The 26,209-nt window shown below is 35.3% G+C and overlaps 6 protein-coding genes across 8 annotated transcripts in view; all 6 read right to left on the bottom strand.

The window, feature by feature from the left end:
* Window positions 1-76: 76 nt before the first annotated feature.
* On the bottom strand, window positions 77-1,835 carry LOC129799504 (probable cytochrome P450 9f2). Its single transcript, XM_055843454.1, has 2 exons — window positions 1,528-1,835; window positions 77-1,298 (listed from the first exon to the last, which is right to left on the bottom strand). Exons 1-2 carry the CDS (start codon window positions 1,740-1,742, stop codon window positions 77-79), a joined length of 1,437 nt encoding a protein of 478 aa, XP_055699429.1. The 5' UTR covers window positions 1,743-1,835.
* A 1,177-nt stretch (window positions 1,836-3,012) lies between these two features.
* LOC129798031 (probable cytochrome P450 9f2) lies at window positions 3,013-5,867 on the bottom strand. Its single transcript, XM_055840977.1, has 3 exons — window positions 4,646-5,867; window positions 3,378-4,591; window positions 3,013-3,299 (listed from the first exon to the last, which is right to left on the bottom strand). Exons 1-3 carry the CDS (start codon window positions 4,858-4,860, stop codon window positions 3,133-3,135), a joined length of 1,596 nt encoding a protein of 531 aa, XP_055696952.1. The 5' UTR covers window positions 4,861-5,867; the 3' UTR covers window positions 3,013-3,132.
* Window positions 5,868-7,605: 1,738 nt separating this feature from the next.
* The window catches only part of LOC129798037 (probable cytochrome P450 9f2), a 32,845-nt gene continuing 14,241 nt past the window's right edge, over window positions 7,606-26,209 (bottom strand). The window contains exons 2-4 of the mRNA XM_055840984.1: window positions 9,318-9,629; window positions 8,046-9,259; window positions 7,606-7,988 (exon numbers count right to left, since the gene is read on the bottom strand). Of these exons, the coding sequence (XP_055696959.1) occupies window positions 7,819-7,988; window positions 8,046-9,259; window positions 9,318-9,520 (1,587 nt within the window). The 5' untranslated portion in view covers window positions 9,521-9,629 and the 3' untranslated portion in view covers window positions 7,606-7,818. The remainder of the gene's footprint in view (window positions 7,989-8,045; window positions 9,260-9,317; window positions 9,630-26,209) is intronic.
* On the bottom strand, window positions 11,463-16,997 carry LOC129798041 (probable cytochrome P450 9f2). 3 transcript variants are annotated; one of them, XM_055840990.1, is made up of 3 exons: window positions 16,788-16,997; window positions 11,942-13,152; window positions 11,463-11,861 (listed from the first exon to the last, which is right to left on the bottom strand). In XM_055840990.1, the coding sequence occupies exons 1-3, from the start codon at window positions 16,952-16,954 to the stop codon at window positions 11,695-11,697; spliced, it is 1,545 nt and encodes a 514-aa protein (XP_055696965.1). In that variant the 5' UTR covers window positions 16,955-16,997; the 3' UTR covers window positions 11,463-11,694. The 3 variants fall into 3 exon arrangements, with proteins under 3 accessions (XP_055696965.1, XP_055696967.1, XP_055696966.1); XM_055840992.1 differs by lacking the exon at window positions 16,788-16,997 and adding an exon at window positions 13,204-13,646; XM_055840991.1 differs by lacking the exons at window positions 11,463-11,861; window positions 11,942-13,152 and adding exons at window positions 14,885-15,441; window positions 15,526-16,736.
* LOC129798038 (probable cytochrome P450 9f2) lies at window positions 17,806-20,289 on the bottom strand. Its single transcript, XM_055840986.1, has 3 exons — window positions 19,702-20,289; window positions 18,427-19,640; window positions 17,806-18,348 (listed from the first exon to the last, which is right to left on the bottom strand). Exons 1-3 carry the CDS (start codon window positions 19,899-19,901, stop codon window positions 18,182-18,184), a joined length of 1,581 nt encoding a protein of 526 aa, XP_055696961.1. The 5' UTR covers window positions 19,902-20,289; the 3' UTR covers window positions 17,806-18,181.
* Window positions 23,167-25,159, bottom strand: LOC129798048 (probable cytochrome P450 9f2). The gene is made up of 3 exons (XM_055841013.1): window positions 24,851-25,159; window positions 23,566-24,779; window positions 23,167-23,500 (listed from the first exon to the last, which is right to left on the bottom strand). Exons 1-3 carry the CDS (start codon window positions 25,060-25,062, stop codon window positions 23,319-23,321), a joined length of 1,608 nt encoding a protein of 535 aa, XP_055696988.1. The 5' UTR covers window positions 25,063-25,159; the 3' UTR covers window positions 23,167-23,318.

The raw sequence follows: 26,209 nt of genomic DNA, 5'->3' as shown, positions 1-26,209 counted from the left end.
CTGAAAGTGAAAAATTACAGTTACCGTTACATCGCCATATTTTTAAAATGGCTGTCAAGATGATTATTTCGAAGTTTCACTTACCAACACAATTCCTCGGACCAACTCCAAATGGAATATAGGCATTTGGATTGATTGACGATTTGTTTTCATCACTAAAGCGATCAGGATCGAATTTTTCAGGATTGGGGAAGTATTTAGAATCCCAGTGAAGAGAATAGATTGGAATCCACAAGACATGTTTTTTCTTAAATTCGAAAGGAACACCCTCGAAGAGATCCAGTGTAATATCTTTATTGCATTCCCTTTCAGCAACAACTGCAGGAGGATATTTTCTTAGTGATTCCGAAATCACCATGTCCAGGTACTTCATCTTATTCAGAGTCTCATAATTCATCTTCTGGTTGTCTAAATTTTCATTTACAGTTCTAATTTCTTCGTAGAGTCTTTCCTGAACATCTGGGTTAGCGCAAATTTCATAGGCTGTAAAACTTAAAACAGAAGACATTGTTTCGAATCCCGCGAGAAGAAACAGGAAACACTGAGCAACCATTTCTGTCTCTGACCAAGTTCGATCGGATTTTTTCCAATGGGCACTTGACTCGTCAACTGTAGCAAAACCTGCGGTGTCCTTTTCGGTTTTAGTATGGTTGAGCTTTCCCTTCTTGGCTTCCATTAAAAGGTTGATCATATCAGGACGTATGATATTCTGTTGCTCTCGGTACTTCATGGCATCAGTAACTAAGCTTCTGAAAAAATTTGATTCTTTTTCCGGATTTAATCTTAGTCCAATAACATCGGAGAATTTAGGAAGCATCCAATATAGCAACATACGCAACATTTTGCCTGTACTACTGAAATCAGTGAGAATCTTAGCTGTCAAGAAGAAGTCGTTGGATTTATTTTTCAAGGAATCCACATTTATCCCGAAGGCACAGGTTGCGATGACATCATTGGCCATTCTGGAGTAGAGATCCTTCATTTCGTAAGTTTGCGGTCCCTTCTCTTTTGCCTCTTTTTGCAAAAACTCTGCCATTTGAACTCCGATATCTACAATAAGATCACACATTAGGCGCATTTTACTGCCTGTAAAAGCAGGACTTAGGGTTGCCCTCATATCTCTCCATTTCTGATCCCTTAGGACAAATAAAGAGTTCCCAAACAGTGGATCCATTCCATCTGACATAAAAGTTCTACGGTCTTGAAAATGCTCAAACTCCTTTACACAAAACCGTTTCACAATATCTGGATCTTTCAGAACAATTATTGGAGTATCTCCATCCCAAAAACCAACGGCTCTGAAAGTAATATTTGTCTTTTTTATTCAATTTGTCCTAAAAGGGAATTTTCTAACAATATGATCATATCATGACAAATTTTCGTAGTAAATTCGAGAACCAGACAATATGAAGAGTATCGAATGGCTTATTACAAGGAGTTCTATGAAGCAATGAAAAGATTTAAATTTGTCATTTAACCATATTATTACACAATTCCCATACCGGATTTATTACCCAACTAACTTACTTGTCATCTTCCGGATACTCATTGTACATGCCTTCAATTATATCTACAATTCCCAACTTCTTCATGATTAATTTGTACATCGTAACGAGAAACAATCCTGGCTTATTAGCTTTAATGCCCTTCGATTCAAAATATTTTCTCCTCTCTACATCCTTCCTCCTCCTCATAATAGCTATCAAAGCCACAACTGTAATTACTAGTACTAACCAAATCATACTTTAGTTTATTAATTCAATTAATTCCACGAGTTTATTTACTGGAGTGAGTTTATTTTACGTCTGAACTCTTCGAGTGATTCTTTTCATACTGTTAAACACATAACAAAGACACTTGATTGAATAAAAATCGTATACATGTACATCAAATCTGATACATTCAAATTTCATTCATGCGCACGCATGTCGAAAAAAACATTCACCATTTATTTTTAGATTGAATTTACATAAAGTATTTTGGAATTTTTTCACAGTAGAATCTCAGAAATATTATGCATTGCTATGAGATAATTATGCAATAGTCTTAATCATAATTGCAGAGTTGGAATACCGTCTAAAGTTTAAAGAACTTTTGAAATTTGCTAATTCATCTTATTCAGATAACTTTTTGAATTCTGATTTTAGGATTAAGCCTATCAGTAAAATTTTAGCGGAATCAGGCTTACTGGAAAGATTCCGAATTTGAAAAAATAAATTCTTGTGACAACCTGCACGCACAAAGCGAATTAATTCCTTGGTGACCGATCTCTACTTCTCACTATCTTCACTAGCCCTGATAAAATACACAGACACTCTTTTTCTTTTTCTAAAATATAGGCATTTCATTTAAAATTTATATAACGCAAAATAAGATATAAGTAACGCAGTAATCAAAAAATTGTGAAGTAGTAGGGGAAGGTTTTCCGGCATCGCACACACTCTGCTTTCGAACACATCTTATTTTCCCCGTATTCCTTCAATGAATCTGACCTTATCTTCAGTGGGTCCTGGTCAAAATCCCGAAAGCCAAAATCCCGAACGCCAAAATCCCGTCATAGCTACTCCCACGATCGCATCCGCACTTGCTGGAGGCAAAGGCAAATCTTCTGTGTCTTAGGAAATTATTCTAAACATTTTCCTCCATATAATTTCATTAATTTCAGGATTTTGAAAATTCGGGATTTTGGCTTTCGGGATTTTGGCTTTCAGGATTTTGGCTGCCATCGTGTTCAGTATATTTTAATAGCCAATCTTAAGTCAACATCTCCTTAAAAAATAGGTCAGAATTTTCAAAGGAACATAGGAAAAATATAAAGTATTCCAAGCCAGTGTATGCGCGAACCCTAAAAGCCTTCCCCTAGTTTTTGACTCACTGATATTACACAATTACACATATACATATTTTTGGTTCGATTTGAAAACAAAGATAAGTTTATCAACCAGTGAAGTATCTATTCTCCGGATCCGGATAAATCTGGATTTTTTCTGTATCGAACTAAATAAAGTGACATTATCATTCAATGAATTTTTTTATTGCTTTCTTTTTTTTCAATACTTTACTTTTATTTTCATATTATTTATTTTTTATACAATTAATGCTCTTGTCGGAGTGCAATAGTTTCGGAACAAATTAATTCCTCGGGCGAAGTTTTATATGAATTCCACTCTCTGAAGCCAGAGAACTAAAAGATTTTCCAAACTTAAGAGGAATTTGAGTTTTTTCTGTAACTTCAAGTGAAAAGTTCAACATCATATAGTAAATCAACGTCTTGAGTTCCATCAATGCAAATCTGGAACCTGAAAGAGAAGAAAATCCGTTACTCTGCCATATTTTGAAAATGGCTTCTAAGGTGATTATTTTGCAATTCTACTTACCGACACAATTCCTCGGACCAACTCCAAATGGAACGTAAACATTCGGATTGATTGATGATTTGTTCTCATCACTAAAGCGTTCAGGATCGAATTTTTCAGGATTGGGGAAGTATTTGGGATCTCTGTGAAGAGAATAGATTGGAATCCACATACTGTATTTCTTCTTGAATTCGTATGATAGCCCCTCGAAAAGATCCAATGTAATATCTTTATTGCATTCCCTATCCGTAACAGTTGCCGGTGGATATTTTCTTAATGACTCCGAAATCACCATATCTAGGTATTTCATCTTTTGCAAAGTCTCGTAATTTATTCGCTGGCCTTGTAAATTCTCATTAACTGTCTTTATTTCTTCATAGAGTCTTTCCTGGACATCTGGATTAACGCAAATCTCATAGGCTGTGAAACTTAAAGCAGAAGATACTGTTTCGAATCCTGCGAGAAGGAATAGGAAACACTGAGCAACAATTTCTGTCTCTGACCAATTTCTATTAGATTTTTTCCATTGAGCACTTGATTCGTCAACTGTAGCAAAACCTGCGGTGTCCTTTTCGGTTTTAGCGTGGTTGAGGTTTCCCTTCTTGGCTTCCATCAAGAGGTGGATCATATCAGGACGTATGATATTCTGTTGCTCTCGGTACTTCATGGCATCAGTAACTAAGCTTCTGAAGAAATTTGATTCCTTATCTGGATTAAATTTCAATCCGATGACATTCGAGAATTTGGGGAAGAATCGATAGAAGGTCATACGAAGCATTTTTCCTACGCTATCAAAATCAGAAAGAATTTTTGCTGTCAAGTAGAAGTCGTTAGATTTGTGTTTCAAGGAATCCACATTTATTCCAAAGGCACAGGTTGCGATGACATCATTGGAGACCCTTGAGAAGAGTTGCTTCATCTCGTAGGTTTGAGGTCCCTTCTCTTTTGCCTCTTTTTGCAAAAATTCTGCCATTTGAACTCCGATCTCTACAATAAGATCACACATTAGGCGCATTTTGCTACCTGTGAAAGCAGGGCTTAGGGTAGCCCTCATATCTCTCCATTTCTGATCCCTTAGCACAAATAAAGAATTTCCAAACAGTGGATCCATTTTTTCTGAAAGAAAGTCCCTATGGTCTTGAAAGTGTTCAAATTCCTTCACACAGAAATTTTTAATAACATCTGGATCTTTCATCATAATAATGGGTGTATTTCCATCCCAGAAGCCAACAACTCTGAAAATAGGTCGTATCTGAGTACAATTCTTATGTATTGCATGTCTGACTTACTTGTCATCTTCCGGGTACTCATAGTAAAGACTTTCGACCATGTCTACAATTCCCATCTGTTTCATTATCAATTTGTACATTGTAATGAGAAAGAATCTTGGCTTATTGGCTTTGATGCCCTTGGATTCAAAAAATTTTCTCTTCTCTTCCTCCTTCCTCTTCATCACAACGGCTATCAAAGCCACTACAGAAATTGCTAGCACTAACCAAATCATACTGTAGTTAATTCAATTAATTTCGCGAGTTTATTTTTTTGGAGTATTCTATTTCACGTCCGAACACTTTCAGAGAATTCTTCGCACTGAATGACTGGCAGCAAAGACGTTTTATTAAATGAAAATTGTCTATCTAATCTGAAACATTATAAATTCATACATACACAAACCTTAGTATAATATACAGCTTTTATTTTGGAACTGGATTTATGCGTAGTGTTTTGTGATTTTTCGCGATTTATTCAGCAAGATATTAAGAGAAACTGGCCTGCATTTTATTGCGTCAGTCTTTGAATATTTCAATTTTTCTCTAAATTCTGAAAGCAAAAATTCGGTTATGTGATTCATAGTTTATAGGAAGAAGTGATAATAACAATGCTGGCGCAACATTCCATGAAGGAACAAGGCCTTCCCGCAAGGGGATTTCTAGACATGCATTATTATTATTTCTTGTACGGGATGAGGTTGTCTGTCCCACGCCCGTGGAATCAAGTGCAGTGAAGCTCACTGGATGCAATTCGAACACCCTTAACCCTTTAAGGACGACTGGGTCACCCGTGACCTATAGAGAAAATAATTTTTCCTGACTACCTGAAGTTATTACTTTCTAATGTTTTTACCAAATCACAAAGTAGAAAGATGTAGGAATCTAGGATATTTTTTGAAAATCTCCAGCTATTTGCTATATAAAAAATGTTTGAGCTCAAAAATAACGAATTTTCAAATTTTCACGTTGATGCTTGAATTTTAATATTTTTAATATTTCTAATTTTTTCAAAGCAAAAACCTCTTGGGACTAGAAACTATAATAACTATACATAATATTTCTCAACAAAGTAAAAATTATAGTTTATTGGTATTTTCAAGAAAGCTTCATAATTTTCATGGGTCATATATGACCCAATCGTCCCTAAAGGTAAAAAACACCGAATTTGTCTCTAGTGGATTTTCGAAGATTTGAGGTTAGACTGTTTCATGTTTTTGTTTATGTGTGCGTAAAAAAGTTAATTATTTATGTAATATTGTGTGATATATCAGTTAGCTGAGATTTCCCAGTGCAATACTGACTGAAGAAGTTAATATTTTGATAATTTGTAAGATACTTCTGCGTATATGTTGTAAATTAATAACTTTTTACTCTTGTAGATAACTTCAAAAATGAAAGAAAAATTTCATGATCAATGAACCCGAAATCATCCACATATTATGGCCGGAAGATAGCGATGATGCCGACAATCTTGTCCTGAACGAAAGCGACATAATATATTTGGAACAAGACGTGGATGAAGTGGACTTTGAAGTCTTCATCGAAAACGCATCAACTCCGGAAGAACTCCCGGATCCACAGCAATGTGCAACTGTACGTCTGAAATTCCCAGAGACAAGCAGCGTTGCACCTACCCATTACCATCAAACATGTTTCGAAGAAAACTGAGGTGTACGTACGTACACGGTACTATCAGAAAAAAGGATTATAAGACCAATTGTGTTTGTGAGGCAAGCGACATCTATCTCTGTGTTTCCAGTACTCGCAATTGTTTCGATGAATATCATAAAAATTAAAAATGAAGTAAATAATACATTTTTTTCATAAAAATTATTGTTTTTGTGCACGAGTCTTCAAGAGTCTTTGAGACCAAAAATTGAAAGAGATTTTTTAAAATTAATTTTTGATCGTTTAAATTTTTACTCGTACACTAAATTTTTTTTTTTATTATTACAAATATATTCACGTTATTTATCTTTCAAAAATAACAGCGCAAACGAGTAAACTAGTCGTCTGGAAATTTTTGTACTTTTTTGCCTTTAAGGACGATTGGGTCATATATGACCCATAGTTTTCCAGGACTCCTAGGGATGGGAAAATTTCTTTTTAGCCGTAAATCTCTTATTTAAGCTAAAATATCGAGGGAAACTTGATATCGTTGAATTTCGCTCAGCGGAAAGCTTCTCGTCCTTAAAGGGTTAACGCCAGAAAAATTGTTGGTGACCTAAAAGAGATTCGAACCCGGGACATTTGCATCATAGAGCGAGTGCTCTACCACTCGACCTATTGAGTGCCCTGGGAGAAGTGATACACCTTTAAAAAAAGAGTTTTTTTCTCTTACTTTTAAATGGAATCTGAATCTTAATGTGATATAGTCTAGTTCTACAAACCGATCGTCATTTTCAACCGCTTAGCCCTATTGGGGTCGCGGGCCCATGACATCCAGTTTAGAAGCCCACGCTTGTCGATCCTCCTCCACTCCACAGGAAGATGTTCGGGTTCGATCTCAAGACGCGCCGAAGTCAAGATTCTGAATGTGATTCAGCCACCTTGTTCTAGGTCTGCCTTGAGATATACGCCCCCTCACAATGGTTTGTATAGCTTTCCTGGTGGCAAACAAACCGATAGTGACTCTAAATTGAATTATGATCAGACACAGGGCCATTTAAAAATAAGAGAAAAAAGTTCCATTTCAAAAGTGCCCCAATGTAACTTCTTCTTCCTACTATTAACTATTTTCGAATAACTTCGATTAATAAAGTAGAATTGATGCTTTGGCTCGTACATTAAAAGACAGGCCACATTCCCTAACGCATTGTGTGACAATAACTCGTGGTTAGCCTAATAAGGTAAAATGATTATTATTTAATGAGACTGATAGGCGCCAGTAAGCTAAATACACTCACTGTTCACTCACTAAACCTACTCATACATCCCCTGGTTCAGTGACTTTACTAATTTTTCTTATCGAAAAAACCTTTTTGCTTTGGATTTTAGGATTAACCTTATCAATATTTTTTTGCTGTGTCAACATTATTATGAAGATTTCCAATTCTTTTTCGAATGCATAGTGATGAAGCAACTTTAATTATTATTATTTTTTTTTTGAAACAGTTTTAGCGAATTGTTTAGAACCGTGTAACATTAATAAATATATTGTAAGTGAAAGAATTGTGAGGCAGAAAGATGATCTAAGGATCTCTTGGTCTAAACATAAGATGTATTCCATTTTCCCCATGTAGTCCAGAAAGCATCTTTGCCAAAACGAGTGGAATTTGCGTTTTTGAAGTTACTTCGATGGAGAAATTCAACAACAAATGGAACAAAATTGATTTGGTTTCCATCAGAGCAAAGCGAGATCCTGGAAAAGAAAGTAATTTTAATTAAAACTTTATATAGTGACTTAGAAATGAATTACCAATGCAATTTCTTGGCCCTAATCCAAAGGGTATGTAGGTATTTGGATCAATTTTGGATTTATTTTCGTCATTGAAACGTTCAGGATCGAACTTCTCAGGATCCGGATAGTGATTGGGATCTCGATGGAAGGCATGAACGGGTATCCACATGATGTTATCTTTTTCAAATGTTAGCTTTTGGCCATTATCGAGATCCACTGAGAAATTTTCAGTGCAAGTTCTGTCAATGAAAGGAGCTGGGGGCCATTTTCTCAGGATTTCCGATACTACCATATCCAGGTATTTCATCTTCTGGAGAGTTTCGTAATTGTGGCGTTTTCCATTAAGGTCCTTATGCATTTGTCTGATCTCGTCGTAGAGCTTTTGCTGTATGTCAGGATTAATGGCTAATTCGTAAGCTGTGAAACTGACGACAGTTGAAACAGTTTCATATCCAGCCATTAGAAAGAGGAAGCATTGAGCTACAATTTCAGTTTCAGACCATGTTTCAGTAGTCTTCTTCCATCCAGTACTAGCTTCTTCAACTGTGGCAAATCCAGCAGAGTCATTGTCGGTTTGAGTGTGTTTCAGCTTGCCTTTCTGAGCCTCCATTAGTAAGTGAATCATATCAGGACGATAGATGTTCTTCTCTTCCCGGATCTTCATAGAATCCACTACGAGTCTTTTAAGATATTCCATATCTTCCTTAGTGTTTAGTGTGATCCTTAGACCAATCATAACTTTGGGTATGGCTCGAAAAGCAAAGAATTTTAAAAGTTTTTTAGCCTTAGTGAAATCAGAAAGTCTTGTGGCATTCAAATAGAATGCATTCCGATCATCATGCAAGGAATCGACTTTCACTCCAAAGGCGCAGGTTGCAATGAGATCAGTAGCTATTCTCGAGAAGAATTTCTTCATTTCGTAAGTTTGAGGTCCTTTCTCTTTAGCTTCTTTTTGTATAAATTCTACCATTTGCTCTCCGATTTCCACAACTAATTCACACATCAGGCGCATCTTGCTTCCTGTAAAAGCTGGGCTTAGGGTAGCTCTCATGTCCCTCCATTTCTGACCCTTAAGCATAACCAGGGAATTTCCCAGGAATGGGTCCATTTCGCCGGTGATAATAGCCACTTTGTCATGGAAATGATCAAAAGATTTAACACCAATTGTCCTTACTAATTTAGGATCACGAATGAAATAGAATGGCCGGTTCATTTCCCACAGACCGACGACCCTGAAAAACATCATTCTCTATAGACATTTTAAAGCAACCTTGACTTATTGAAGCTCACTGATGGTCAGAGTATCTGCTGTAGTACGACCATATAAGGTCTTGGACTGTTGTCTGCTTAGTGAAGATTTTGTAGAAGGCACCAATTCCATAATGCCTCTCAGTGTACGGAATACCCCGTTCCTTGAAGTAGTACTGGTTGTCCGTAAGCCATCTGTACACATAATACACCACAAGGCCAAGAAAAATTAACAGCAGCCACATTTTGGAAAATTATACTGCAATGTTGCTTGAAAAAATCTTTCCGCCTCCAAATGCCACTAAACACTGAATCTCTCGCTGTTTCGGGCCAGAATTTTTTCACCAGCCGAAGCTAAAAATAATAACAAGAGAGAAATATACTCATGTTATTCCAAGTTTGAGTAGTGTTGGAATCATGAATGTTATCATCGTGTATAAAATCTTAATTAAGCCAATTGACATGGCGACGGCATTTGCAATACTATTTGGATAAAATTAGGGTCGAAGGAACACCTGTATAACAGGGAACTCTTAATGGCAATTTGTTCAAAATACTTAAATTCATTTAATGTAGGGTGGTGGCATTACTTGTGGCCTGTCTTTACTTATGGCTTTGTCGGAATTTTTGTCCAAGAGAGACCAGTTTCCACAATCGACTTTCTTTCAACTTCTCATCATCCTAGCTGCCAAACAATAAGAGATATTGACTTCCGGTCTTCAGTGACCCACCCACAAGTCAACTTTCTCTATCGAACTAAGTTATACAAATTACCCCCCATCCCTTCTAACCCCTCCAAAAAACATGTTTTTTAATTTGGAAGTTCTTCGAAATCATTACACTATGCAACAAATTGACAACTTTTTTTTAGCACACGGATCTCACATGGTACGTTTAATAGAGTCGAGTCCCCTGATCAAGAATATGTTCTTGGTTCTCTCCTGTACGTCACAATTTTCTTTAATTAATTTTTTTTTGTTTTTGCTGTTTTGTCTCAAATTATCAATTATTCCTCCGGTTCTAGTGTACAGAACTTAACAAATGGGTATCCGTTGGAAAGGTAAGTAGTTGTGCTTCAACTTGAAAATTATGCGATATTTTTTCAAACAAAATCTATTTTTCCTGAATTCCAATCGAGCGGCAAAATGGTGTTTCTTAAGTAGTGGTTTCTTTAGCGGTTTTATTCACTGTAGGCAGTGTGTAGCCATCAGGATTTGTTGAATTCGACGTGTAGTAATTGGTACATCAATATCCTATCGGTATTTGAGAAGTTTTATAAGCAAAAGTCACCGCTTTGCAATAAATTTGTATAACTTCCATATCCTATAACATGGTATTACCTTTGAAAGTACCGTATTTTCGTTCTTAGGAGTCCTTTTTCTTGAAGAATTGATAAATAATGTTTCCCGAATGACTCATCCTCTTCGTAATAGCTTCCATTTTACGCTAATTTCCCTAGAGACCTTCATTAAACCGTTTTCATTACATAAAAGCTTATGGCCTCTATCAGTCACAAATTCTAGTTTTAAAATAAAATTTCCCTACTGTTGAGAGGTTTTAATTTAAAGAAAAAGACAGATTTCATCATTTTATTGTCAATATAAACAATTTCTTATTAAAGAACGGTTCTAGAAATATTAAAAAAAAATAAAAATAGCTATTTGAATTTCACACCTTTCATACCACAAAATTGAATTAACGGCCAGTGTGCACGTACGGACGAGAGTGAATGCGGGTCACTACGATAAAAATTACTGTTGGGCAGATCTCTACTTGACATAATAATACTAAGTTGCTCGGACGGACCGACTATCCACACCACCCCCCTTTTCAAAAATACCTATTTGAATTTCGCTTACTGTATTTTTCAATATTTTCTTTTTTTTCTTTCTTTACAGGATACAATTTCCTTAAGTGACACTAGGTGTTCGTTCGGCCCTATGTTTGAATTCTCTGCAAAAGCCGGTGTTGTGATAAGAAGACTTTAACTGGTTTAACAGATTAGATTACCCACAACAACAACGAATTACGAAATGTCTATTTTATCTTGGATGATGCTGCGGTTTTTTCTCTAAAACAGATTTTACGCATTAAATATTGTGCCATAACTCTTGAAACAGTCAGTCTCTAATATTACTTATAGGCAGATCTAATTTAGGAAGTCAAAAAGAAAATTCATAGTCTATATGGAATTCAGTAAAGTATTTTATTAAATTATGCATATTAATACAAGAGAAGCAATATCCATATAAAGAATTAAAATTGCATTTTAAAAATTTTATTGTTTTTTCTTACAACTTTTGCCAGTTATTCCTTATTGAAACTTGAGGGCTTAGACTAATTTTATAAAAAAACAATTATCGCACTTTTATATAACTTTCAATTGCTTTTTTTTCAAATTTCAAGAATCCAAGAAAAATTAATTTCTTGGGCGAAGTCTTATGTGAATTCCTTTTTCTGAATTTAGGGATCCGAAAGTCTTTCCCAACTGGAGAGGAATTTGTGTCTGTTCTGTTACTTCAAGTGAAAAGTTCAACACCATGTAGTAAACCAATGTCTTGAGTTCCATCAATGCAAATCTGGAGCCTGAAAGGAATTATGATTACAGTTATATCGCCATATTTTTATAATGGCTGTCAAGGTGATAATTTCGTAACCTTACTTACCAACACAGTTCCTCGGACCAACTCCAAATGGAATATAGGCATTTGGATTGATTGACGATTTATTCTCATCACTGAAGCGTTCAGGATCGAATTTTTCAGGATTGGGGAAGTATTTGGGATCTCTCTGAAGAGAATAGATGGGAATCCACAAACCATCTTTCTTCTTAAAATCGTAAGGCATACCCTCGAAGAGTTCCAGTGTGATGTCTTTATTGCATTGTCTTTCAGCAATGGTTGCTGGTGGATATTTTCTTAGGGATTCCGAAATCACCATATCCAAGTACTTCATCTTACTCAGAGTTTCATAATTTATTCGATCACCTTGTAAATCCTCATCGACTGTCTTTATTTCTTCATAAAGTTTTTCCTGCACTTCAGGATTCGCACAAATTTCATAGGCTGCAAAACTCAAACTTGCTGAAACTGTTTCGAATCCTGCGAGAAGAAATAGGAAACACTGAGCAACAATTTCTTTCTCCGACCAATTTCGATCAGATCTTTTCCATTGGACACTTTCGTCAACCGTAGCAAAGCCTGCGGTGTCCTTTTCGGTTTTAGCATGGTTGAGCTTTCCCTTCTTGGCTTCCATCAAGAGGTGAATCATATCAGGACGTACGATATTCTGTTGCTCTCGGTACTTCATGGCATCAGTTACTAAGCTTCTGAAGAAATTTGTGTCCTTATCTGGATTAAATTTTAAACCAATTGCATTCGAAATTTTAGGGAAGTACTGACTAAATGTCATCCGTAATATTTTGCCTACGCTATTAAAATCAGAAAGAACCTTAGCTGTTAGGTAGAAGTCATTGGATTTGTGTTTCAAGGAATCCACATTTATTCCAAAGGCACAGGTAGCGATGACATCATTGGAGACTCTTGAGAAGAGTTCCTTCATTTCGTAGGTTTGAGGTCCCTTATCTTTTGCCTCTTTTTGCAAAAATTCTACCATTTGAACTCCGATCTCCACAATAAGATCACACATTAGGCGCATCTTGCTGCCTGTGAAAGCAGGGCTTAGTGTAGCCCTCATATCTCTCCATTTTTGATCCTTCAGCAAAAACAAAGAATTCCCAAACAGTGGATCCATCTCTTCCGAAATAAAGTTTCTGCGATCTTGAAAATGTTCAAACTCTTTCACGGCGAATCGCTTCACAACATCTGGATCTTTCATCATAATTATAGGTGTGTCTCCATCCCAGAAGCCAACAACTCTAAAAATTCTTCTGTGAGTGTATGCTGAATTTATTAAATAAATAACTTACTTATTTTCTTCCGGATATTCGTAGTACATGCCTTCAAGCAATTCAACAATTCCCATTTGCTTTGTAAGAAATTTGTATAGAATCACAATAAAGAATCTTGGTTTGTCAGCTTTGATGCCTCTTGATTCGAAATATTTCCTCCTCTCTTCTTCTTTTCTCATCATCATAATGACTATCAAAGCCACTATGGCAATTGCAAGCACCAACCAAATCATAATTTAGTTCAATTCAATTAATTTCGCGAGTTTATATTCTAGGTTGTTCTTTTTCACGTCCGAACACTCTGAAAGTATTTATCGTACTGAGTGACTCGCATCGCAGGCGTTTGATAGTATAAGAAGTCTGTATATCTAATCTTTAACCTTTAATAAATCAGACACAAAACACATTAGTATTTAGTACTTATTTTTAGACTATTTCACTTGTGCACAATGCAATGATATTTCACAATGGAATCTCTAAAATTTTATAAATCAAATTTTATTCTGGAAATTAAGTTTGAATTGATAACTGTCATAACGTTCAAGTCAAACATAAATTACTTGCAACTTTAACAAATTTCTCTAATCAAGATATTCGTCACTCCCGGTTTTGATAAGTTTTCTGAGATATAGTTTTGCTGTGACATCTTTGCTATGGACTCGAAGCAGGAATACCGAAACGTAAGGCCCTGGACACATATACGACTTAAGATGAGAGACGGCTTAACGTAATTATAATTGTGGAGAATTACCTGTGGTAAACAATAATTTCTCTGTGATAGGATTCTGTGATATTTAATACCCTCTTCTTCCTGCCCAGTTTACCTATAAATATATTGTGGTGTTATAAATCTGTCAGGGACTGTGTGTTTCTTGGGCTTCCTTCTACCGTTTGTGATATTCACGTACCTGGAAATATATATTCCTTTATTAAATGTATTCAAGTGATCCGGAACGTAGGCGGCTGGCTTTTCCAGAAGAATTTTCCTTGATGACCGCCTAATGCCCTTCACCAAATCCACTGAGGCAGTGAAACACAATTATCACCTTCACCAATTATTTATTTACACCAACTTCTCCACTATTAGACTGAACACAGTTTAACTCTACGTCACTGTCGTTTTTCTGTATTTTAAAGTTAATATTTTTATAATAAATTTACAAATAAATCTAATGCACTTTTCTCCTCACGTCTCTTTACAAAAATCAAGTCTTACGTAACTCTTTGACTGGTTCCCGCTCTTCCCCTACTTTCTTTCCAGATGATCTTATTCACCACTTTTTTCTCCTTCTCTCTCCCTCCATGCATATTCAAAATCCAACCGTCTTTTGTCTCTTACCTTTAAGAGGTCTTATAGAATGGAAATTCTATACAATAATCAAAATAGTAATTAGATTACAGTTCCATCAGTTTCTTGCATAAGCCGTCTCTCGTGTTAAACTGAGAAACGATTTATATAATTGGAAACTGGTCGGAATTTAGTCTAATCATTATATTGATTATAATTACGTTAAGCCGACTTTCGGCTTAAGTCGTAAGTGTGTCAAGGCCCTAATCCTAGAAGGAAAAAATATATTAAAAACGTTATCAATTTTAAATTTATTAACGCTTCATAATCTAACGAAGATGAGAACAGTTGATCTTCAAAACTTAAAAAAAATCTCTACATCACCGTATCAGAAAGCAAATATAAAAGAGGTTTTGAATTATTTGATATTTATTAGTGAAGAAATTTTAATAAAAAGACAATAAGAATTCTATACACTAAATACTTAACTCATATTTACTGATCTCTCATACTAAAAGCATCCCAAAATAATATTAAAGGTTTGATTTGAATATCCTGTACGTTTAATGGTGCCGTAACTCTTTGAAATGGTCAGTGTCTAACTTTAAAGGCACATTTGATTTAGGAAATCAAATAGAAACTGCATATTCGATATAGAATAGAAGTATAAGAGAAATAATTAAATTGGCTAATGAATTATCAATTAGGAGGACTTAGACTATAATTTAAAAAAAGCAATTATCGTTCTTTCTCATAGCTTACAAATGCTTCTTAATTCAAATTTGAGGAATTCAAAAATTATTAATTCCTTGAGCGAAGTCTTATGTGAATTCCTTTTTCTGACATTAGGGTACCGAAAGTCTTCCCCAATTGAAGAGGAATTTGAGTTTGCTCTGTTACTTCAAGTGAAAAATTTAAGACTAAATAGTAAATCAATGTCTTGAGTTCCATCAATGCAAATCTGGAGCCTGAAAGTGAAAAATTACGGTTGCCGTTATATCGCCATATTTTTAAAATGGCTGTCAAGATTATTATTTCGCAACTTTACTTACCGACACAATTCCTCGGACCAACTCCAAATGGAATATAGGCATTTGGATTGATTGACGACTTGTTCTCATCACTAAAGCGTTCAGGATCGAATTTTTCAGGATTGGGGAAGTATTTGGCATCTCTGTGAAGAGAATAGATTGGAATCCACAAACCATCTTTCTTCTTAAAATCGTAAGGCAAACCCTCAAAGAGATCTAGTGTGATATCTTTATTGCATTCCCTTTCAGCAACAACTGCAGGTGGATATTTTCTTAGTGATTCCGAAATCACCATGTCCAAGTACTTCATCTTACTCAGAGTTTCGTAATTTATTCGATCACCTTGTAAATTTTCATTGGCTGCCTTTATCTCTTTATAGAGTCTTTCCTGCACTTCAAGATTAGCACAAATTTCATAGGCTGTAAAACTCAAACTTGTGGAGACTGTGTCGAATCCTGCGAGAAGGAATAGGAAACACTGAGCAACAATTTCTGTTTCTGACCAATTTCGATCGGATCTTTTCCATTCAACACTTTCGTCAACCGTAGCAAAGCCTGCGGTGTCCTTTTCGGTTTTAGCATGGTTGAGCTTTCCCTTCTTGGCTTCCATCAAGAGGTGAATCATATCAGGACGTACGATATTCTGTTGCTCTCGGTACTTCATGGCATCAGTAACTAAGCTTCTAAAGAAATTTGACTCCTTATCTGGATTGAATTTTATACCAAGTGCATTTGAAATTTTCGGAAAATTCTGACTAAATACCATCCCCAAGACTTTACCCACGCTACTAAAATCAGAAAGAACTTTAGCAGCTAAGTAGAAGTCATTGGATTTGTGTTTCAAGGAATCCACATTTATTCCAAAGGCACAGGTTGCAATGACATCATTCGAGACCCTTGAAAAGAGATCCTTCATCTCGTAGGTTTGAGGTCCCTTATCTTTTGCCTCTTTTTGCAAAAATTCTGCCATTTGAACTCCGATCTCTACAATAAGATCACACATTAGGCGCATTTTGCTACCTGTGAAAGCAGGGCTTAGGGTAGCTCTCATATCTCTCCATTTCTGGTCCCTCAGAAAAAACAAAGAATTCCCAAATAAAGGATCCAACTTTTCTGAAATAAAATTCCTGCGATCTTGAAAATGTTCAAACTCTTTCACGGCGAATCGTTTCACAACATCTGGATCTTTCATCAAAATTATAGGTGTATCTTTATTCCAAAAGCCAATAACTCTGAAAATGTTTGTGTGAGTATATGCTGGATTTATTAAATAAATAACTCACTTATCTTCTTCCGGATACTCGTAGTACATGCCTTCAAGCAATTCTACAGTTCCTATTTGTTTTGTAAGGAATTTGTACAGCATCACAATGAGGTATCTTGGTTTGTCAGCTTTGATGCCCCTTGATTCGAAATACTTTTTTCTTTTTTCTCCTTTTCTTATCATCATAATGACTATCAAAGCCACTATGGCAATTCCAAGTATCAACCAAATCATAATTTATTTTAATTCTATTATTTCCGTGAGTTTATTCTTTGGGTTATTCTTTTTCACGTCCGATCACTGCGGGAGTATATATCGTACTGAAACCTCACAACTCAGGCCCCTGATTGAATAAAAATTCAGTCCATTTAATTTGTAACGTTCAATAAATCATACACATGGGGGGAAGTGGGGCTAAATTTAGTCGGGGATACATTGAAAACTCTTTCTTCGCGGTTTTCTTAAATAAGCTGAGTTTAGGAGGCGGTGGTGCTACTTTGAGCTATAGGGCTACGTTGTCATACGATTTTTTCGCATATTTCTAATGGAAACTGGGTTTTAACATGATGTAATTTAGCGGTGGCAGCCAAAATCCCGAAAGCCTAAATCCCGAAAGTCAAAATTCCGAACGCCAAAGTCCCGAAAAGGCCAAAATCCCGAAAGCCAAAATCCCGAATGTTCAAAATCCTGAAAGGGATGAAATTTTGTAAAGGAAAATGTTTAGAATAATTTCCTAAGGCACAGAAAATTTCCCTTTGCTTCCAGTAAGCGCGGGTGTAATCGTGGGAGTAGCTATGGCACTTTTAAGAATTCGGGATTTTGACTTTCGGGATTTTGGCCCATTCGGGATTTTGGCTATCGGGATTTTGGCTTTTGGGATTTTGACCGGAACCCCAAAGCAAGACAACACTAAAATTTGTCCACTGAGGAAGGTTCGCAGTCCGAGACGAAAGCTTGGGAAAGAATTTGAAAAAATACCTAGGTCTAAACCCAAAAAACTTCTATCAAGAGTGATGTAATTCCGAAGGTAAACATAATTTAGAGAAAAAAAAATTCTTTAATACTTTGCGTCTTATTAAGTTATTACAGTTTTTTTCTTAATTAATTAAAGCACATATTCTTCAGAATAAATCCAATTAAATGTTTTACAAGATACTCTACTTTTAAAAAATACTTTAAAAACATTATATTTTTTTCTTTATTTTTTTTATCATATCTCGTCTTAAAATCTTGAAGTAACTCTACTCATTGTATAGTCCTACATGTTACTTTCTGTATCCTGGGCATGAACCAATAAACTTATTATTATTACTTATTATTACTACTCCAATGTGCAAAGTACCACTCTATTGTGGAATGAGTCCGGTCACAAGAAGACCTCATGGACCTCATCCTCATGTTTTTAACCAAATTTTACTCCCTTGGACGGAATTTGATCCAAACGCCAGATCTTGCTTTAAGTCCCACAAATGATCCCTTCATAACAAGAGGAACTTCAGTTTTGTTCGACAAATCAAAATGGAAGTTTACAATTAAGTAAAATATAAGGGATTTAACTTCCATCAAAGCAAAACGTGATCCTAGAAGAAAGAAAGAAAATATAAAAATGTTTAAAATCTTTGTTGACATTAAATTTATTAAGATTTTTAATTGCTCACCAATGCAATTCCTAGGGCCAACTCCAAAAGGCATGTATGCAGATTGATTGATTGAAGACTTGTTTTCGTCACTGAAACGTTCTGGGTCAAACTTTTCTGGTTCGGGAAAGTATTTTGGATTGAAATGGAAACCTCCAACGGGGATCCAGATTTGTTCACCCTTCGTGAAAGTATACTTTTTACCCTGGTCGTATTCCATTGTAAAGTCCTTGGTGCAGATACGATCAACAGCCGCAGCAGGTGGCCAAAGTCGTAGAGTTTCAGAAACCACCATGTCCAGGTACTTCATCTTCTGCAAGGTTTCGTACTTCAGTGGACTTCCCTTCAATTCACCATAGAATGCTTTAGCTTCCTGATAGAGTTTTTCTTGGACTTTTGGATCCCTTGCAACTTCATAGGCTACGAAGGTGAGAACAGTTGATGAAGTATCAAATCCCGCCAAGAAAAATATGAAACATTGCGACACAATTTCTTCTTCAGTCCAGGATGTCTTTTTAGCAACAGTTCCCATTTGAGACTCTTCAACTGTTGCAAAACCTGCGGAATCTTGATCAGTTGATGTGTTGTCTAGTGTTCCTTTCTGGGCTTCAATTAGAAGATTGATCATATCAGGTCGAACTATGTTTTTCTCCATGCGCGTTTTCATATTATTTAAGACTAAACCGTTTAGGAAATGCCTATAGTGCTCATCGAAGATTGTAACACCAAAAAGCTTCATCAACTTGGGACATGCTCTGGCAGCAATAAATTTAATTGTTAGAAGTACTGAAGTTGTATTGAACATCTCACTAGCAACAACGTAAAATTTGTTCTTCTCTTCTTTCAAGGAATCCACCTTAATCCCAAAAGCACATGTCCCAATTATGTCAGTAGCTAGTCTGGAAAATAATTCTTTAACTTCATGAGCTTGAGGTCCTTTTGTTTGAGCTTCTGTCTTTAGGAAATCAACCATTTGCTCACATATTTCCACTATAAGACCGCACATTAGGCGCATTTTGCTTCCTGTGAATGCTGGACTGAGTGTTGCTCTCATTTCGCGCCATTTTTGTCCTTTGAGGGAGAATAGGGAATGAGAGAACAGGGGATCAATATCTGGTGTGATCAACTGTCGATGATCAGTAAAGTGATCAAATTCCTTAATTGCAAGATATTTCACAAGTTCAGGATCTTGAATAACCAAAGTTGGTTTCATAACATCGAATATTCCAAAAATTCTACAAAAGAAAATCATAGAGTAAAGAACTTTACAGCTCAATTTATTTGACAACGTCTTACTTTTCTTCTCTAAAATCCTTGCAAAGTTTCTGAACATGGCTTATAAGATTTTCCTGCTGAATGAAGAATCTGAACGAATTTCCGAAAAAGGGTAAAGGCTTGTGGTACTTAACACCACGATCTCGGAAGAAGTGCTCATTTCTCAGCCCATACTTATAGAGGAGCCACCCAATGACCACACATAAAATTAAAAACCACATCTATTAACACTGTTACGATAAGCCCGTTGATATTTAATTTCTTCCCTTTTTAAATATACGTGTGAATAATTTTTAAAACGTCGTATTGCGATCACTGTCGATGACCAACTAACAAACTGCTTTCATGATGACTGCAAGGCGCTAAAATCTTCTGGAGCTTTACATGGCTTTAAACATGACTAAGCACATATATTGTCATAACACTGTAAATGTATAAAACAAAGAAAATTCGATACATACACAATTTCTCAAATCTCTTTTCGCAGCTTAAATTTAAGTTCCAAGATCACTAATTTCAAGGTCGAAACGTTAAAGAAGGCGCCTCACTTACGGTTCTGTAGACAATTTTTTACTCAAGAATGTATATTTGTTTTAATGTTTAATTTACATCGTAGATTTGACAAAGTAAAAAAAAAACGCAAAACGTGGATTACAATATATTCACTATTTTAATTGTTGTAAAATAAATACTTTTCGGCAACTTAAGCACTAATGGCCTCGTAAATTTTGAAATTCTTGTTAGATTAAAATGAATTGTTCTATAAAGATGTTTTGAAGGGCTATCTGTCTATATACATATAGGGTACTTCTCGAGAATTTTTATAAGTCTCATTGAAAAATAGATATACACTTTCTCTAATTACGCTTTGTTCCAATGCTAATAACTAATTAATTAGAATAGAGCCTAGGTGAAATTGGAGAACTAATTTTTTCAAATGTTTTTTCAATAAATGTGACTCATCGCACCTAGGGGAAAGCGCGCTACTTTCGGACGATTCAAGCTTCGCACAACTAATTTTTTTTAATATATTTTTAATAAATTTTACCCATTATAATATTATATTTTAAAAGTAGTCCAATGCCTCAAATTTACAGAAAAGAGCCATAGGTCAAAGCCATAAAGAACATAGGGAAAAAATTGAGTTTTCCGAAGCTTGAGTCGTTCGAAGGTAGCGCGCTTTTCCCTACATTTAAAAAAGCAGGGAATATAGTGTCCTATTCTTAAAATATATTGCATAGTGACATTTATTAAGTAACATAGGAAAAATTAAGTCATTATGAAGCTTGGGACCGTGCAAAGTATGGGCACTTTTCCCTACAAAGAATAGTTTATTCAGAGTATAGGCCTTGACCAGCCACATGCTTTTGCAATCTCTCTGGTAACACAAAGATAGGTACCATATCATTAAACGAAGCATGTTTGGACCGAAACCAATTATCAACCCTATTTTTTTACATCGTCGAAACTGACCATGTACAGTTTGGGCCTGTTATGCACCATCAATCAATAAGTGATCATCGGAAAGAACTAGGTCTCGAGAATACAAAACTGTACGTCCTTATGCTGGTATTGACTATGAAATTGCAATGCCACGAAGCATTGTTTAGTTGCAAGATCACTCGTTCATCAATCTTGACCCATTCTTATCAGTCAATGTCCATTGACAGTTTCGCTTAGTCTTAAGTAGTCGTATTGTATGATTTCCTTTTGATCTTTTAAAACGCAGAGATGAACTTTGAACCAGTTCTCACAAAGAAGCCCACAAGAGAAGAAAAGGAAGTTAGTTGCTACCCTAAAAATTAAAGAAAAAACAAAATATTTTAAAGTGCAGTCCCTAAATCCGATGCCCTGTGAACCCCCAGACCCCCTGACAAAGCTAGGAAATCTCAAGATTTGAGTATGTTGTAAAAATTGATGCATGATCCAGAACGAAAATAAAACAGGCTCTTTCCCGTCCAGCCACTGAGGAAGGCTTGGAGTCCGAGCCGAAAGCTTTGGGAAGAATTTGCATGTTTTTCTGAGCTATCCTACACCCCCGACGCTCACCGGTTCTCATATCAAGTAAATTATTGGTCGGTATATACTAATTACTGCAATTACTTCATAATGGTTTCATACAATTACATTTGCTTGTGTTAATTAAATGAAATCGATAGCCCAACTAATGGTCACTAATTTTATTTAGTTCTCACAACTAATGCGAATAAATGGGCCCTATATTTTCATAAAGTTCTGACAACTTTTTCAATAGTAAAGAGTGGTTTTCTACTTATGTGTTGAAGCTTTTTCGAGTGTCAAGCAGCCACCGTGCTTCAGTCTTACAGAAGAAGTGCATGTGAAAGGATGTCGCGTCTTTCAAGTCCCACTATCTTAAGGGGACTTTATGCTTTAAATGCCAAATTTTTCTTGGGTAATCAGTGCGAATCTCAGTTGAATATTTTCTAAAATTCATAAATTAAATAAAAATTATAAATAAAAATATTATGAATTATATAGAGTATCCACCGTAGAGTGATATTCTGTATCATTTTACCAGCAAACTTCTGTTGGATGCTTATGGTCTTATGCATGAATTTGTATAAGAAAATGGAAAAGGAATATGAATAGTATTAAATAATTTTAATAATTCTAAAAAAAAACAATTATTACGAATTAATCTTCATAACTAATAAGATATAGGCATCACAATAAATGCTATATAGTAACCACAACTAATATGATATAGTTATTACAGCCAACAATCCCGTTTATTTAGTTATTGGAACTAATATGTCATAGTAAGTACCCATTACTATTTTGATTTAGTTGTGATAACTAAATGAAAAGGATACTTCAACTAATTGTGGTCAACTATTTCATTTAGGTAGCCAACCTAAATATGTAGTTGTGTCTATACTTCCTATATTTCTTAGTTCTAATAACTGCATGAGCTTGTACGAACTATTTTTTTCTAAGAGTGCAAATTGATATACATGGTAACTAAGAGCGGCAAAAGCCGTAATAAGAAGGATTGAAAAAAGCATTTTCCACTATAGGCATAAGTACTTTTCCGGCCGGTATTTCCCACCGCAACTTTCACTACCAACTCTATTCTTGCTTGTTCAGACCGCGACCGATTGAGACCAAAAAGTTTCAATGAAAAGTTATATGTGTTGAAAAAACGCAGACTATGAAAACTTATTGTAGACTTATATGTATCCATTCATATATGAAGAATCTAAAAAAAAACCATATGATTAACTCTCACAAATAAAAGTGGTTCTCAAAACGACCTTGTCTGGCTTATATTTGACTAAATAAATAATTTGCAGACCATTGACAATTCTTTCCTCCAAATTTTAGTGCGCAGAAAAAACTTAATAACTGGAATAGTGTTGATGCCAAAAATTCTTCATGAACACATCTCAAAGAGTCAACTGAAATATTTAATTGACTTATTTCAATTTAAATTCCTTTATGAAATAATTTGTTAAATAATCCAAGTGGAGTAAAATATTTTTATTGGATATGATCATTATTTGCTTACACTCCCTGATATTACATTAATGTTAGCTAACACTTCAACAGCCTTTATCTGAATGATTTTGCAATTTACCAGTGACTTAACAAGTACCTTCTCTGATTTAAATACCTTCTTAAATCAGAGTTTCATGATTTCTTGGTCGAAATTGCACATGAATTCCCTTCTCTGTTTGCAATCCAAATATACTCTTAGCCAGTCGAAGAGGAATCTGAGTTTTTTCCGTTGGTTCAATGTGGAAGTTCAGGATCAAGTAGTACATAATTGATTTTAGTTCCATTAATGCAAATCGAGAGCCTAAAGTGGAAAATTAAAGATTTATATGAATGGTTTTGAGTTTTCAAAATATCAAAATCACTCACCAATACAATTCCTTGGTCCAACTCCAAAAGGAACATACGCTGAAGTATTAATAGAGCCCTTGTTCTCATCACTAAATCTCTCGGGATCAAACTTTTCTGGATTGGAATAGTACTCGGGATTGTGATGGAAATTGACAATAGGAATCCAGAAGACCTCGCCCTTATGGAAGGTGTACTCTCTATCACCGTCGTATTTTAAAGTGAAATCCTTGTTACAAATTCTATCGACAACAGGACCTGGTGGCCATTTTCTCAGAGCTTCCGATATGACCATGTCTAAGTACTTGAGATGCTGAAGGGACTCATATTTCACAGCTTTTCCGCCAAGTTTTCTGTTCATATCAGAAATCTCTTCAAAAATCTTTTCCTGAACATCTGTATTGAGCATTATCTCGTAGATAATAAAACTAATAACAGTTGATACTGTATCGAATCCAGCCAAAAAGAATAGGAAGCATTGAGCTACAATTTCATCCTCTGACCAAATTCTTCTGGCACCGGACAATCCAATTTCAGATTCTTCGACTGTTGCAAATCCCGCAGAGTCCTTCTCATTAGTTACATGAGTTAGATTTCCCTTCTGAGCTTCCATCAAGAGATGGATCATATCAGGACGAACTATCTTCTTCTCCTCTCTCGTTTTCATAGTGTTTAAAACGAGATTTTTCATAAAACCCCTGCCTGTTTCATCAAACAATGGAACTTTCAGTAATTCCATTAACCAGGGACATAGTCGGTAAAACACGAATTTTATTTGCGTTCCAAAGTTATTGAAGGAAAAAACTTTCTTTGCGGTAACGTAGAAATTATTGTCTTTCTCCTTAAGGGAATTAACTTTGATTCCGAAAGCGCAAGTTCCAATAACATCAGTTGCCAGTCTAGAAAATAGTTCCTTGGTTTCGTATGTTTGAAGACCCTTGGTGGTAACTTCTGATTTCAAAAAATCTACCATTTGTTCGCAAATCTCTACAATCAAATCGCACATAAGACGCATCTTGCTTCCTGTAAAAGCAGGACTTAAGGTTGCTCTCATATCCTTCCATTTTTGACCTTGCAGGGCAAACAATGAATTTCCAAAAAGATTATCAGAATTTTCCTTAAAAACTGTTTTATGGTCTGAAAAGTTATCAAACTCTTTTACAGCAAGTTGTTTCACGATTTCAGGATCGAGAATCAAAACAACAGGATCACGAAAATCGAAAAATCCCACCATTCTGAAACGCAGAGTTAATTAAAAAATCACTCTATGGAATTCTCATACTCAATTTAAGTCACTTATGAGTACCTTTCTTTGGGGTAATCCTTCGAAATACCTTTTATAAAGTCGTAAACTCCCATTTGCTTAGTTAGAGTTTTAAAGGAGTTTCCGACAATAAAAGCAGGTTTACGAAATCCCAATCCTCGTTCAACAAAAATATTTTCATTCTTTGTCCCGAACTGATAGATATAGTAAAATAGAGCGGCCAGAGCCGTAAATATCAAAAATGCAAATAACATTATCACTTGCGATACAAAATTATTCCGCACAAAGTTTATCAAGTTGCCTTCCCAAAAGAAAAGCACAAGCTTTCATAAGCTCAGACTGATGGGAACTGATTTCAGATTTATTCCAGCCAGTATGAAGACTGCTTATTATAAAATTATATGTACAATATTTGTAGAATAATCACATATACAGCCGCAATGAATAATTTAAGTGATGTTGATTTTTACACCCATTTATGAATCACTACATCTCACAGACCAATGTTTAATATGATGTTGGTAATATATGGTGTATGGTATTTATGGGTTTGATAATCTTTAACGAGTTTATTTAAGCAAAATAAATTTCCTTATCAAAACGCAAAACAAATTCATAAAAAAGACGTGTTGTCTTTTTTAACTTTTCGGACGAAATTTTGAATGTTTCTCTATCAGAGAAATAGTTTAACTGGGCTCCCGGTCGTCTTCGTTGGTTCGAAATGGAAATTCAGGATTATGTAAATGACCACTTAATTCTAATTCAGGGGCCTCTCGACATTTCATTTTTCCATAAAGCGTGAAATTGTTTGAAGTTCCCCAACACTTGAAACGATTTTCATAGTTTCAACTATTGTTTATTTTTTGTTTGTCAATTGTCATTTTTAGTTCATTTCATTAATTTTATTTTGATACCACTCTCCACTGAGAAAAAAGGAGGCTACGATTAACTTTTAACTACGATTAACTTTTTTCCTCATAACTTTAACACTTTTTAAGTATAAAAATATATCAACATATTTTTTAATGTTAATTTTACACCTTTTTAAGGGTAAAAATAACATGAAAAAGGATAACTTTAACCCCTAATACACATAAAAAGCATAATATTTACACCGATTTCGCATCAATACTGCATGGTAAAATTAACATTTCCGGAATATTATTTTGACTTTTTCGAATTTCTCTCAGTGTCGTTAAAAAATATTGATTTTTGGTTGAGATATCTCAAAAAGATGGAGAGAATCCGGCAACAGATAGTTGACATTTACCTACAAAATCCAAATACGACTTATGCGGAAATAGGAGAACTCATCGGAAAGTCGCGCTCAACAGTCTGAAAGGTAGTATTGCGATTCAAGGATATAAAGACGATTGTCCGAAAGCAAGCTGGTGGTAGGAA

This window comes from Phlebotomus papatasi, chromosome 1 (assembly GCF_024763615.1).
Source record: "Phlebotomus papatasi isolate M1 chromosome 1, Ppap_2.1, whole genome shotgun sequence".
Lineage (NCBI taxonomy): Eukaryota > Metazoa > Arthropoda > Insecta > Diptera > Psychodidae > Phlebotomus > Phlebotomus papatasi.
This window is presented reverse-complemented; position numbering and strand designations above follow the sequence as displayed.

What these genes read in the sequence shown, in the direction of transcription:
- LOC129799504 (XM_055843454.1), bottom strand. Translation starts at nt 1,742, where the DNA reads ATGATTTGGTTAGTACTAGTAATTACAGTTGTGGCTTTGATAGCTATT. An exon ending in GAGTATCCGGAAGATGACAA is followed by an intron (nt 1,299 to 1,527) that starts GTAAGTTAGTTG and finishes TATTACTTTCAG; the next exon opens with AGCCGTTGGTTTTTGGGATG.
- LOC129798031 (XM_055840977.1), bottom strand. Translation starts at nt 4,860, where the DNA reads ATGATTTGGTTAGTGCTAGCAATTTCTGTAGTGGCTTTGATAGCCGTT. An exon ending in GAGTACCCGGAAGATGACAA is followed by an intron (nt 4,592 to 4,645) that starts GTAAGTCAGACA and finishes ACCTATTTTCAG; the next exon opens with AGTTGTTGGCTTCTGGGATG. An exon ending in TGGTCCGAGGAATTGTGTCG is followed by an intron (nt 3,300 to 3,377) that starts GTAAGTAGAATT and finishes CTTCTCTTTCAG; the next exon opens with GTTCCAGATTTGCATTGATG.
- LOC129798041 (XM_055840992.1), bottom strand. Translation starts at nt 13,418, where the DNA reads ATGATTTGGTTGGTGCTTGCAATTGCCATAGTGGCTTTGATAGTCATT. An exon ending in GAATATCCGGAAGAAAATAA is followed by an intron (nt 13,153 to 13,203) that starts GTAAGTTATTTA and finishes AAGAATTTTTAG; the next exon opens with AGTTGTTGGCTTCTGGGATG. An exon ending in TGGTCCGAGGAACTGTGTTG is followed by an intron (nt 11,862 to 11,941) that starts GTAAGTAAGGTT and finishes AATTCCTTTCAG; the next exon opens with GCTCCAGATTTGCATTGATG.
- LOC129798038 (XM_055840986.1), bottom strand. Translation starts at nt 19,901, where the DNA reads ATGTGGTTTTTAATTTTATGTGTGGTCATTGGGTGGCTCCTCTATAAG. An exon ending in AAGGATTTTAGAGAAGAAAA is followed by an intron (nt 19,641 to 19,701) that starts GTAAGACGTTGT and finishes TTTCTTTTGTAG; the next exon opens with AATTTTTGGAATATTCGATG. An exon ending in TGGCCCTAGGAATTGCATTG is followed by an intron (nt 18,349 to 18,426) that starts GTGAGCAATTAA and finishes TCTTTCTTCTAG; the next exon opens with GATCACGTTTTGCTTTGATG.
- LOC129798048 (XM_055841013.1), bottom strand. Translation starts at nt 25,062, where the DNA reads ATGTTATTTGCATTTTTGATATTTACGGCTCTGGCCGCTCTATTTTAC. An exon ending in AAGGATTACCCCAAAGAAAG is followed by an intron (nt 24,780 to 24,850) that starts GTACTCATAAGT and finishes TCTGCGTTTCAG; the next exon opens with AATGGTGGGATTTTTCGATT. An exon ending in TGGACCAAGGAATTGTATTG is followed by an intron (nt 23,501 to 23,565) that starts GTGAGTGATTTT and finishes TTTCCACTTTAG; the next exon opens with GCTCTCGATTTGCATTAATG.